The sequence below is a fragment of the Trichechus manatus genome, unplaced genomic scaffold (genome assembly GCF_000243295.1).
Source record: "Trichechus manatus latirostris isolate Lorelei unplaced genomic scaffold, TriManLat1.0 scaffold00023, whole genome shotgun sequence".
Classification (NCBI taxonomy): domain Eukaryota; kingdom Metazoa; phylum Chordata; class Mammalia; order Sirenia; family Trichechidae; genus Trichechus; species Trichechus manatus.
This window is the reverse complement of record NW_004443959.1, coordinates 19,239,439-19,253,024: the sequence shown is the minus strand read 5'-3', so window position 1 is coordinate 19,253,024 and position 13,586 is coordinate 19,239,439. Positions and strand designations below refer to the sequence as shown.

Genomic DNA, 13,586 nt, shown 5'->3' with positions numbered 1-13,586 from the left:
CAAATGGATCCTGGCTGAAAGCAGAGAATACCAGAAAGATGTTTACCTGTGTTTTATTGACTATTCAAAGGCATTTGACTGTGTGCATCATAACAAGTTATGGATCACATTGCAAAGAATGGGAATTCCAGAACACTTAATTGTGTTCATGAGGAACCTGTACATGGATCAAGAGGCAGTTGTTCAAACAGAACAAGGGGATACTGCATGATTTAAAGTCAGGAAAGGTGTGTGTCAGAGTTGTATCCTTTCACCATTCTTACTCAGTCTGTATGCTGAGCAAATAATCTGAGAAACTGGACTATATGAAGAAGAAAGGGGCATCAGGATTGGAAGAAGACTAATTAACAACCTTCAGTATGCAGATGACACAACATTGCTTGCTGAAAGTGAAGAGGACTTGAAGCACTTATTGATGAAGATCAAAGACTACAGCCTTTGGTATGGATTACACTTCAACATAAAGATAACAAAAATCTTCACAACTGGACCAATAAGCAACATCATAATAAATGGAGAAAAGATTGACACATTGTCAAGGATTTCATTTTACTTGGACCCACAATCAACACCCATGGAAGCAGGAGTCAGAAAATCAAAAGATGCATTGCATTGGGCAAATCTGCTGCAAAAGACCTCTTTAAAGTGTTAAAAAGCACAGATGTCACCTTGAAAACTGATGTGCACCTGACTCAAGCTATGGTGTTTTCAATCACCTCATATGCACGTGAAAGCTGGACAGTGAATAAGTAAGACAGAAGAATTGAAGCCTTTGAATTATGGTGTTGGCAAAGAACACTGAATATATACCATAGACTGCCAAAAGAACGAACAAACCTATGTTGGAAGAAGTACAGCCAGAATGCTCCTTAGAAGCGAGGATGGCAGGACTGTCTCACATACTTTGTACATGTTATCAGGAGGGATCAGTCCCTGGAGAAGGACATCATGCTTGGTAAAGTAGAGGGTCATTGAAAAAGAGGAAGTCCCTCGATGAGATGGACTGACGCAGTGGCTGGAACAATGGGCTCAGGTATAACGATTGTGGGGATTGTGCATGACCAGGCAGTGTTCCGTTGTACATAGGTTTGCTATGAGTCAGAACTGACTCAATAGCACGTAACAACAACAGCAACAACACAAATACACTGCATAAGTGAAATACAGACTGAGAAAATAGACACCATAATTAATCTGGAAGATATTAATGGTAACCAAGCAGTTAGACACACCTGAAAATAGTTTGTCTAATTAACTCTAATTAATGTTATTTTCATAATAATAAACCAGAATTTGAATTTTCTTTTCTTACTATATAAATACGTTTGTATCTGTTACCTAAATTAATAACAACTTTTATCATTTCTATTCATACAATATTTAATTTACATTGCTTTCTTTGCAAGTAAATCTACTGAGTATTTAATAATAATGTTTGGATAATATCTTTGGGTTTATAAATAACTTGGTTGACATTATCTTATTTATTTCTCACCCTATTTCTATTTTGTGGTGCAGCTGACATTTTGAAACCCATCACATAGATGAAGACAATGAATCTCAGTGGCTGGGTGTCTAGCTTGTCTCATATAGCTAAAACATGAATGTGTTGGGACTCAAACAGGTCCTCTGGCTAAGACCTCATCCCTTCTTCTTTTCAGAGCACAACTGTCTATATCTTGTGCATGTACCATGAGCCTCTAGGGTTCTAAATCCTTTCATTGCCATAGTGTTGAAAACCACTAAATTATCTTTCTCAAGACCATGCAAATAATTCATGGTTATGGATGGAGCCTAGGTCTGCTATCTCTCTCCACTTCACGTCCCTTTTCTACATAAAAGATAACAAAATGTGTTAAAACAAAAATCATATTAAGCCAATAATAGAAATTGATTGAAGTTTATTTAATATATCACTTGCAAATCATAGTAACATTTTGACTAGAGAGTGCAAAATGTAGCAAAGATGAGAGAACCTCGAAACACTCTTAAGCCAAATCTTATCAGCATTGCCATGGACAAAAAAGGTTGGAACAAAACTGAGGAACAATTGTGGTCAGGAAGGATTTTCACACAGGATTGTCTTGAAGAACGATGAAAATAATTACCAACTTACCTTAAACATACTCTGACCTTTGGGGTCTGTTTTCTGAAACTGACTGAATTCTTTAAAAGAGCACAATGCTCAAGGTGAAACAGTCTTACTAGTTTGTCTAGACCATTGTTTGACTTAAAATTGGCTTTTATGAACCAGTTTTTTCAAAGCTCAAGGTTCAAAAGGACACCCAAGGGCAAATGGCCTGGGTGGTCACCCCAACTCCATAGACCCAGAGATTTGGAACCCAGGAGAATTAAAATGGTTTCTCAAATGTTAGAATGGAGATATAGCATGTGTACTGTTTATCATTTTCACCTCCCATTTTATAATAATAATTACAGGATTAATCATATTAAGAGTGCCTCAGATGTTTTAATTAGCAATGCATGGACACTGTGGTACATACATTGTTAATCTGAAGATCAGGAAGCTTCAAGTAACTTGCCTAAGAAGACACTGCCAGTACATGACAATCCTGGATCAAAGCTGCGATCTTTCTACTACCTCACGCTGACCTCTCATATGTCTAACTAAGCATTTCTGCTGGGGTAATATGTATAACTTTTTTACCCCACTTTACCTTTCAAGCCTACGGGCACATTTTCTCCACACAACTCCATCCACTCCTATTTTCTTTGTGCACACCTGCTCCTCCCTATTTCCTGTACACCTACCCAAAAAACCCCATTGCCAGCGAGTCAATCCTGACTCATAGTGACCCTATAAGACAGAGTAGAGCTGCCCCACAGAGTTACCAAGGAGCACCTGGTGGATTCAAGCTGCCAACCTTTTGGTTAGCAGCTGTAGCACTTAACCACTGCGCCGCCAGGGTTTCCAACAGCAGCTCCCAATCCTTGGTCTTCAAGTTCAGAAGAATCAGTCTAGGTCATGAAGCTGAGCAATGTCAGTCAGCTTTGGAGAAGAAAAGCCTGGCCTGTAAGAAAGACCTACCAACCAACCTAATGAACCAACATAGAGGTCTGAGACAGGGTAAAATAAGAACTGAGAAGTAAGAGAGTGAAAAGAAGAGCCACGGAGTGACAGAAAATGTTTTCTATGCACATACCCAACAAATAAGTGAAGAATAAATTAAAAACTGTACAAATCACTAAGTAAAAGATAGACAGACAAATAGAAAAATGGGAAAAAATTTGAACGGGCAGATCAAAAGAGAAGATAGTCAGATGGCTAAGAAATATATGAAAATCTGTTCAATTGAATTAATCACCAGAGAAATGAAAATGAAAATCAAAATATCACTACATATGCACCAGAATGGCTGAGATGAATAGACATATAATGTTAAATGTTGGACAAGGTTCAACTGAAATTCTTATACTAAAATACTTTGAAAAAGCTTAGCTCGAAATATACATAACTTATGATCTAGCAATTTTATTTCTAGGCCTGTACTCAAAAGAAGTGTGCTCATATGTTCAACAAAAGAATTGTAGAAGGATGTTCATAGCAATACTATATATATTAGCTCAAAACTAGAGACAATTCAAATAAGCACTAAAATAGAATGAGTAAATAAATTTGGATATTGTTATGAATTGAATTGTGTCTCCTAAAAATATGTGTCAACTTGGCTAGGCTATGATTCCCAGTACTGTGTGGTTGTCCTCCATTTTGTTATCTGATATGATTATCCTATGTGTTGTAAATCCTAACCTCTGTGACATTAATGAGGAAGGATTAGAGGCAGTTATGTTAATGAGGCCAGACTCAATCTACAGTATTAGATTTATCTTGAGTAAATCTCTTTTGAGATATAAAAGAGAGAATCAATCAGAGCAGAGAGGGACCTCATACCCCCAAGAAAGAAGCATCGAGAATGGAGCATGTCCTTTGGACCTGGGATCCCTGCACTGAGAAACTCCTAGACCAGGGGCCAATTGATGACAAGGACCTTCCCCTAGAACTGACAGGGAGAGAAAGCCTTCCCTTGGAGCTGAACCCTGAATTTGGACTTCTAGCCTCTAGACTGTGAGAGAATAAATTTCTGTTTGTTAAAGCCATCCACTTGTGGTATTTCTGTTACAGCAGCACTAGATACCTAAGACAGATATATTTATTCAGTAAAGGGTATACAGCAATGAAAATGAATAAGTCATAATCACAGGCAGGAACTTGGATACAGCTTACATATTGTTGAGTGAAAGAAGCCAGATAGAAGAGAGTGCATATGATTTCATTAAACCAAACCCACTGCAGTCCAGTCGATTCTGACTCATAGCAACCCTATAGGACAGAGTAGAACTGCCCTATAAGGTTTCCAGAAGTGGCTGGTGGATTCGAACTCCAGACCTTCTGGTTAGCGCTGAGCTCTTAATGACTGTGCCAAAAACGCTTTGCAATGAGGACAACAATAAAGGGACTTGAAATGATACTCTCTAGCTTTTCATCATTCTTCTGAGAGCAAGTGTAAAGAATATCAAAATGATGAGCAAGGCAGGAAACTCCCTCTGTGGCTAGGAGTCATGGCTCCATTAATGGGCCAGGTCTTGGTGGATTCCTTAGGAAGGGATTTCTTCTTCTCCCACATAGACACAGTCAAAGACCAATGAACAAAAGGACCAGACTTAGTAGAGCTTTTAGAACGTAGTGTATCAGCATTTAACGGCTGAAGTCTGAATTTGCATTGAGCCATTACTTTTTTCCTTGCCAGTTAGTTGTACTAAATTACTTATGTTTTTAGCCGTGATTCAGTTCAGTTCAACTCCCTGTGCCCTGAATCCAATCAGTCTTTACATCTTGCTGGCTCCTCAGATTCAAACGCTCACCATTCCACAGCTGTTACCTTAAGTTGATTTCCACCAAGCATCACTTCTTGCCTGGGTTGTTGCAGTAGGCTATTGACTTGACTCCCTGGTTTGTTTTATTGACCCCCTTTTGCTTATTTTTAACTCTTCAGCCAGAAAGTTTCGGATAACATGTTTCAGATAATATCATTTCTCTGCTCAAAGTTCTGCAGTGACTTCCCATTGCACTTAGAATAAAATTCAGTGTTCTTGTCATCACCTGAATAAAAGCTAGAGCATAATTTTTTATATGTACAATACAGCACAGAGGAGAGATAAATTCATTATAACAGAGACACAGAAGCGTCTAAGAAGGCATCACAGAGAAATAAATCTCAGAGGTCGAGATTTTAGAGATGAATAGGTGTTCACCAGGCCGACCAGGTGGAAAGAAGTAATTAGAACTACATGCACAAAGGCAGAGAAAGAGGAATCTTACCATTTTCCTCACATTGAGGCAACTTCTGTCTGCCACCTCTGACTCTACATGATCCTCTCTCTTCAGCTTTACTCTCCCTCAAATTTACAAGTGCTCAAAAATTAATCATTTATCACACTTTATATTCCACGAAGCAGAAAAATCCGCTAGAAGTAAATCAACCTTATGTTCCGGTTCAAACAATTCAAATTAAGGTGGGAATAACTCCTAGTCAAGGATATTTGCTTATAAAAAGGCAAGATTTTTTTTCTTTTTTTTTTCTTTTTATTGTACCTTAGATGAAGGTTTACAGAACAAATAGTTTCTCATTAAACAGTCAGTACACATATTGTTTTATGACATTGGGTAATAACCCCATGACATGTCAACACTCTCCCTTCTCAACCTTGGAGGACTTTTTTTTTTGGTGAAAATATACATAGCCAAAGACACACCATTTCAAAAATTTTTACATGTACAATTCAGTGACATCGATTATATTCTTCCAGTTGTGCTGGTATTCTCACTATTAAAGGCAAGATTTTTTAATCAAAGGAACTCTCATCTGATAGATGTGGCTAAAGAATATGCAGAATTGTTTTACGATGTCTCCATTTCCTACTCCTCTTAAATCTGTCCTCCTGTAACAAAACAGTGGGTTGAAATCACATCTGAAAGATTATTAAAATATAAGTTAGTATGGACCTTGTTTTTAAAATGTTCGTTTTATTCTGTTTTTTACCTCTTAATTATTTGTTTAAGACTATGGAAGCATAGGCTACATGGATTAATATACATTTTGTTTAAAAAATGAACATAAATTTCAATGGCATTACTTCTTTGTAAACAGTTACCTGTAAATTATCTTTTGAAAAGGTTTTGCATGATAGGGAAGAACTACTGAATTACAGACAGTTATTTTGGTGTTATGAATAATTTTCCATGGTTAGGTTTGTAGCAAGTTGATTTGCATGAAAACACAGGAGAACCTACCTCATCAATAGCTGTTGTAAGTCAAAAATACATATGTGGTCATAAAATGGGGCCTGGTGGCACAGTGGCTAAGAGCTCGGCTGCTAAGCGAAAGGTCAGCAGTTGGAATCCACCAGCCTCTCCTTGGAAATCTTACGGGACAGTTCTCTGTCCTACAGGGTCGCTAAGTGTTGAAATAGACTCAACGGCAACGGATTTGTTTGTTTGTTCATTTTTTGGTCATAAAATATCATCAATGCTGAATAATGATGATGGTTGATCTGCACCATCATCATTGTATCAAGGGCTTTAAATACCATGATAAGTAGGCTTTGAAAGAATTATTATTAAGGCTTCTGCAAGACAATAACTGCAAAATTTCTAGAGCAAGAGTTATTCCTATATGAATTACCTTTCATATTTTTATTGAATTAGTAATGACTTTTGGCCATAGGAGTTTCACAGTTCTGAATTTTAGTAAACGTGTATAACATACGCTCTAAAGCATGTTAGGTGTATGATTGCAATTTTCTGCTGTGTTTTTCTATAGTGAATAATTGGTCCATACTAAGAGTAACTGTAGTAGAAGCGCTTACTAATGTAAAACCTTGCTCTCTGCTCACCTCACTATCTGTGAGGCCAGCTAAGGATGTACCTGAACTCTGCACACCTCGCTGGTCAGTGTCACGTGTTCCTTCTCCCTACAGGTCGAATGCATTTGAGGTGCTGGCTCTGGATGGTGTCAGCACTGGCATTCTTCAGTTCTACACAGCCCAGGAGAGTGTTGACTGGCTAAAAGCAGTATCAGCCAATATCAGCGATCTGACGCTTCAAAATGTAAGCATACAGGTTTCCCCCACTTAAGCTTTTGCTGTTTCATACAGGAAATATTTGCATTTTTATTATTTATGATTAACCGAAAAGCAATTGGTTATAATAGGAGAATAGAAGAGCATGTACTTGTTTCAGCGTATCAAACCTCTGAATTAAAAAAGTTAAACATTAAATCATCTAAAGGTTTCCAAATGCAACATAGCATAGGCTAACTCAGACATCTGGGTACTTCACAGCTAGTGTTTGTTCTTTCTTGATCTCTCATCTCTACACACACACACACACACACACACACACACACACACACACTATTTGTGTGTATATTATTATTTTGTATATATTTCATCCAGATATATTGAAGTCATTCTGCATTTTTCTTTAGGGATGTCTAATTGAGTTAAAGAATGTAATTCTCCTGAATTATGAAAATCTATTAAAAAAGATCTATAACCAAAAACATTGCTTCTCAAATTTTCATTGTAGCAATGCAGGAAAGAAAAAGTACTGTGTTTTTCTTGAGTAAACTGTTGATGCTTGAAGTCAAAAGAAAATAATAGAAAGAAAGAATAAAAGGAGATGGGGAGCATGGAGTAAAACCTCAATAGCATATAAAGCTTGCTAAAGCAACTGCTGAGTCAGCCCAGACAGAATGTTGGCAATGAATAGATTGATCTCAGCTGTGGGAAGCTCAAGCCAGGACTACCCTTAGCCAAAGCTGGCTTTTGACTAATTGTTCTCATTCCTTCCCAGGATTTGCCCAACTTTTGCATCCCTACCCTTGCTTCAGGTTTGGTGGCCAGTCTATGACTGGAAGAGCTTGGGACAAGGGAGCCCTTGAAATCACACTGTATGACTAGCCAGGCACAAGCTCACTCTGCAGCAGAGCCCTGCCACTCATTCCACATCCCCCCACCCCACTTCTTTCGCATACCTACATTGTTCCTGGTAGCTGCTAGACAGAAGCCGAATGAATAAAATAAAGTATTTGGGGAAGTAGACACTTGATAGATTTCTGTTCTACAGCCCTCACAAGCTTGCTTTCTTCAATTGTATGAGGAGGCACTAGATCTTCTCTTAAGATTTCGGGTCTCAAATTTGACATTTTGAATTCCAGGGTATCTGGATGGATAGAATTAAGAAACTGACATTTGCAAAAATGCATATGGCAAGAGGCCTTCAGTTCTAGGTGATTTTCACATGTTATGTCTCCTAGGCAGAACAGAGAGTTGGAAAACCGCAAACACTTTAAAACCAGAAATGTGGATTTGTAACCAAGTTTCTCCACTTTCCAACTGTGCAGTCTTGGGCATGTTGCTTTTCTGGATCTCCATTTCCTCACCAGTAAAATTTTTGAAAATAATATCTACCTCACAACATTGTCAGGAGAATTAAATAAAGGAGCAAATGTGAAATGTGATCATTATAATTTCCTAACATTATGTAAAGCAGAAATCATTCTCCCCATTTTTTTTCAGGTACTGAAATTTAAGCATCTGCTGTCCCATAACTTCACTTACATAAAATGTTGATATTCTAAAAAGAATAATTTAAATACGTTAACATAGGCTTTTCCTCTTGAGAGAATTGCTGTCGTAAGTTTGTATTTATTCTGGTTTGCTTTTCATATCAGAAATACATCATAAAAGAAACTTTATTCCCAAGGACACTTGTGCAGCTAATTCATTTCAGCTGCCAATTAGACAGGCTGAAAAATTATGGCATTAAGATACTTGTGGTACTGACCCCTTACTGCCCTCTCTCTACAGATGAAAATGGCAAATAAATGCTGTTCTCCTTGTGACCAGGTAGGATTTGTGTTTTTTCACATTGATAAAATAACAAATCTCCAAAAGTAGCCTCTTCTTGTTTGGGAAATTTGATTTGGAAATTTTTGATGAGGATACATTTCCACGAATCAGACTGAAGTTGGAGTTCACACCCTCAGTGTTAACTCCGTAAGACAATTCATTTATAGAGAAAATAGTATGAGGGAAATAGTTCTGTTCTCATGTTTGCCATGTTATAAATTGTTTATTCATTGGCAGTTACGTTTTGTACGGAAACATGATTAAAACTGTAATGCATATATGATTATTTAAACTGAGGAGGATTTACAATACAGATACATCTGTAAAATTTGGATATAATCTTAAGCATCATATAATTTTCTTAGATAATTTCTTTATTTGGGAAGCTTCACTCTTTGTAGACCTGTGAACCAAAAAGATATTTTTTGCAGGTGGGTAGGATTCTGTCATCCTCAAAGGCAGACAGTTTGTTCATGGTGAGGCTCATGTTCTTACATTGGCCTAGATTCATTAATACAGCTACCTGTCTAGTAACTATAAGCTTACTCCTTTTGAGAGCAAATGTTAACTTTTAATATGCCTGATTTTCTAATTCAAAGACTGTTCAGACACTAGGTCCATAAGTACTCTGTAATATATTATAATCAATGGTTTGTTTATTGGGTAAATAAGCTTTGAAACTACTATGCCGTTCTTTTATTTGCTTTTTAATAAAGTCATAGTTTAATCGGTGATGTAATTGTGAGCTTTTTTTGATGTATACTTCTTAGGTTTCTGGTTATGTTTTGTGTATGTGTTTAAGGAAACTGCATTGTATCATCAAGTTGAGAAAACTGAGACAAATGTGTTCCATTTGCTTTAAACAGTGCTTGTAAAAACTCTTTAAATAATTTTTGGATTCAAAAGTTGAATTCAAATTTTAGTAAGTCTGTGCCTGTCAAATGTTTGCTGAAAAAAGATATGAAATTAAGACTGTGTTTTAAATTCAGCCTCTCTAGTCAACATTTTTAAATTACCAAAAAAAAAAATTGCTGCAAAGTCAACTCATAGCGACCTGTAGGACAGAGTAGAACTGCCCCATAGGGTTTCCAAGGCTGTACATCTTAATGGAAGCTGACTGGCGCATCTCTTCTCCCATGGAGCGGTTGGTGGGTTCAAATCACTGACCTTTCAGTTAGCAGCCTAGTGCTTAACCTGAAAAAGATCAGAAAAATTCTTCTAAAAGTAATTCTTGCATTAATTCTCTAGATTTATGATCAACCATTTCTATTTTACATCGCTAAATGAAGGAAATTGCTTAGCTAATTTGTGAGTAATCTTTCCATAAATATTCTCACTTTAATATAAGATTTATTTCATATTCCATAATATGATACAAAAGGTATTATTTCGCTGATTCATCTAGTGTTTTTAAAACAAACGTTTTCACAAACTTTCCCCCAAAATACACAAGCTCCCCACAGTCAGTACACAAGGTACATCTTCTCTTGACTTCTTAGGAAGGCTGATAGGAGAGTGGTCAATGTGCTTATAACTTATTCTCCAAGAATAATTTAACCTTTCAAAATTGGGTTTATACTAGCACAATACAAATGAGCAAAATAGTCCATAATATTATTTTGATCATAAATCAGAGTCTCTTCTGAGATGATAGGAGAGTGGCACCCCTAGATAAGACTCTCAGTTTTAGCTTCTGCATATTTCTCCAGTGAGGGTAACAGATCTCTCCTGCCTAACTTAGCGGATTATTTTCACTATAAAAACAGATAACTCATGTTAAATGTTTTGGAAACAGTTAAATATGATACAAACAGGAGAGACCATTGTGTTGAGAAGGTGCCCTTGGAATGTGCAACTTTCATAGGACTTGAAATTAGTGTATTTCACGTAATAGTTTGGATTTTTGTAGGTATGCTTGTACTTATTTGGCATGTTAGAAAGAACACTAATCTGGAAATCAAAACATATTTTGTTCTACTTTTGAAATTTAACTCCTCTTTATCATTGAATTACAAGAAAGAGTAATGAAATAAAGTGCAAAGAAACTTGAATTATCTGAAAAGCAAAACCTCTAACACAGAGAATTTCAGTTCAAAAGCATCAGAGACAATGGGACAATCTTGTTTTATCTTGGCAAAATTTTGTCACATATTAAAACTTGTTTACGGGTTATGAGTCTTAGTGGCCGTATTTGAAAAATCTTGGCTAAAACCTGATTCTAATCCTCAACTGAGCAATCTGCTGATAAACAAGCCACCATCCTTGGTTTCTTTACCTATAAAATAAGAAAGTTGTACTAGGTAATCAAGGGGCTTTTTTATTATAAATGTTCTGGGCAATTTTGAGTTGAGAATTCGGCTGTTAATCAAAAAGTCGGTAGTTCGAATCTACCAGCTGCTCCTTGGAAACCATATGGGGCAGTTCTAGTCTGTCCTATAGGGTCACTATGAGTTGGAATTGACTTGAAGGCAATGGGTTTGTTTTTCTGGGTTTTAGAGGGCTTGCATTAGTTTGGGAAGAAACATTAGAGATGAAATTTGCCATGTAGGATTATTGAAGAGCTGACCTCTACCATATCTTGGTGTGCTTTATTAGATGCTTATTTTACATTTTCTCCAAAAATTGCATGTTTTGTATACTTTATAGGAGTTTAGATTTATGACTACATTTCACAAAAGGCGCTATTTATCCCTGTATAATTTTGTGGACTAAGATATTTGATGCCCCTGAGTGGACAGAAAGATCTATTTTAAAAATAATTTCTTAGTAAGTTGACTTTTCAAAATATACTTAACAGGCCTTCAGAATGCACTTTTTGTTTTTTTAATCCATAATTAGAAAACGCTGGTTTGGAACTAAGCCCCAGTGTTTCCAATGTGCTATACTGACCCTCTGGCCAGATCTCTTCTGGTCAGATGAAGGAATGATGCATTGGTACATTTATAATTTAGAAATTTGATATGGAACCTCAGACTCAGCATCTGCCCTTGCTTGCACTATTTGCAGCTGCTCTTTAAAACAGATAAATTCTGTTTGTGCTGTAGCCACTGCTAGAATTTCAGCCACATTTTGGCACTGAAAACCTTTCAGTATTTATATAATATCAGTGGGGCTTCATATAACCCACTGGATAATAGATTCAAGCGACTTCTCTATGCACCTTAACTTGTTTCAGTTAAAGATTACTGCCAATTTTCAGGAACCATATATATGAAAAGCTGGTGCACCATAACTGAACAAATGCTGTCTCCAGGTAGGCGTGCTACTTACTGGTGGGCCATCAGAAACTGGAGGCATTTAAAGACCTTTAACAACATGAGAAAATACTTATGTACTCATGTATACTGTGTAAAGACTAATAAAAAATAGGATATAACATTATTTATAAAATGACTCTGTGGGCATGTGTGACATGCAGGAAGTCCCCGACTTACAGTGTGTTCAAGTTACAATGAACCACACTTACAACCATCTGTTTTGGGTCTTTTTTGTACATTTTATCTTTAGTAATATGTACTATATACAATTTTAAAATATATCTGTAAGCTTATATGTAATGTTTCAACCCCAAAAGACAAAGATCATATTTGTAAAGATACTGGTAATAAAAGGCAAATATAATAAAAACTTTTTTAAAAAATGAGGTATTTCACTTAAGAGAGAACCGACTCGACGGAGTGGTCGAAACAGAACCGCATAATAAATCGGGGACTCCCTGTGTATGCAGATTTAAATAGAATATACCAGAATGTCAGAATGTACAGATAATGTATTTATAATCTCTGGGCTGCAAGGTTATTGATGATTTATTTTCTTTACATTTTTCTCTGTTTTTCAAGTTCTCTACAACTAGAAATAATCTGAGGGTGAAATGACTTACTTTAAAGTAAGTGGAGTTCTAAAATATCTGCAGCAGAGGACAAGATGGTTAGGAGGTCTGAAAGGATTTCTGTAAGAATAACAGATGACTGCCAATTTTATTTAATTAACTTTGATATATATATAAGATTACTTATAAAATACTTACAAAGAGCTGGAGATAGAAAACCAAAAGAGAAGAACACACTCGGCATTTCTCAAGCTGAAAGAACTGAAGAAAAATTTCAAGACTCAAGTTGCAATAGTGAAGGAGTCTATGGGGAAAATATTAAACAACGCAGGAAGCATCAAAAGAAGATGGAAGGAATACACAGAGTCATTATACCAAAAAGCCGTTTCAAGAGGTAGCGTATGATCAGGAGCCGATGGTACTGAAGGAAGAAGTCCAAGCTACACTGAAGGTATTGGTGACAAACAAGGCTCCAGGAATTGATGGAATACCAACTGAGATGTTTCAACAAATGGATGCAGCACTGGACGTGCTCACTCATCTGTGCCATGAAATTTGGAAGACGGTTACCTGGCCAAATGACTGGAAGAGATCCATATTTATGCCTATTCTCAAAAAAGGTGATCCAAATGAATGCGGAAATTATCAAACAATATCATTAATATTACATGCAAGTAAAATTCTGCTGAAGATCATGCAAAAGTGGCTGCAGCAGTACATTGACAGGAAACTGCCAGAAATTCAAGCTGGATTCAGAAGAGAACATGGAATGAAGGATATCATTGCTGATGTCAGATGGATCCTGGCTGAAAACAGAGAATAC

At 36.6% G+C, this 13,586-nt stretch overlaps 1 protein-coding gene across 1 annotated transcript in view; it reads left to right on the top strand.

Annotated features, from left to right (window-relative positions):
- Positions 1-13,586, top strand: part of SNTG2 (syntrophin gamma 2) — a 315,981-nt gene that overhangs the window by 153,358 nt on the left and 149,037 nt on the right. Inside the window, exons 9-10 of the mRNA XM_023728305.1 lie at positions 7,000-7,129; positions 8,893-8,931. Of these exons, the coding sequence (XP_023584073.1) occupies positions 7,000-7,129; positions 8,893-8,931 (169 nt within the window). The remainder of the gene's footprint in view (positions 1-6,999; positions 7,130-8,892; positions 8,932-13,586) is intronic.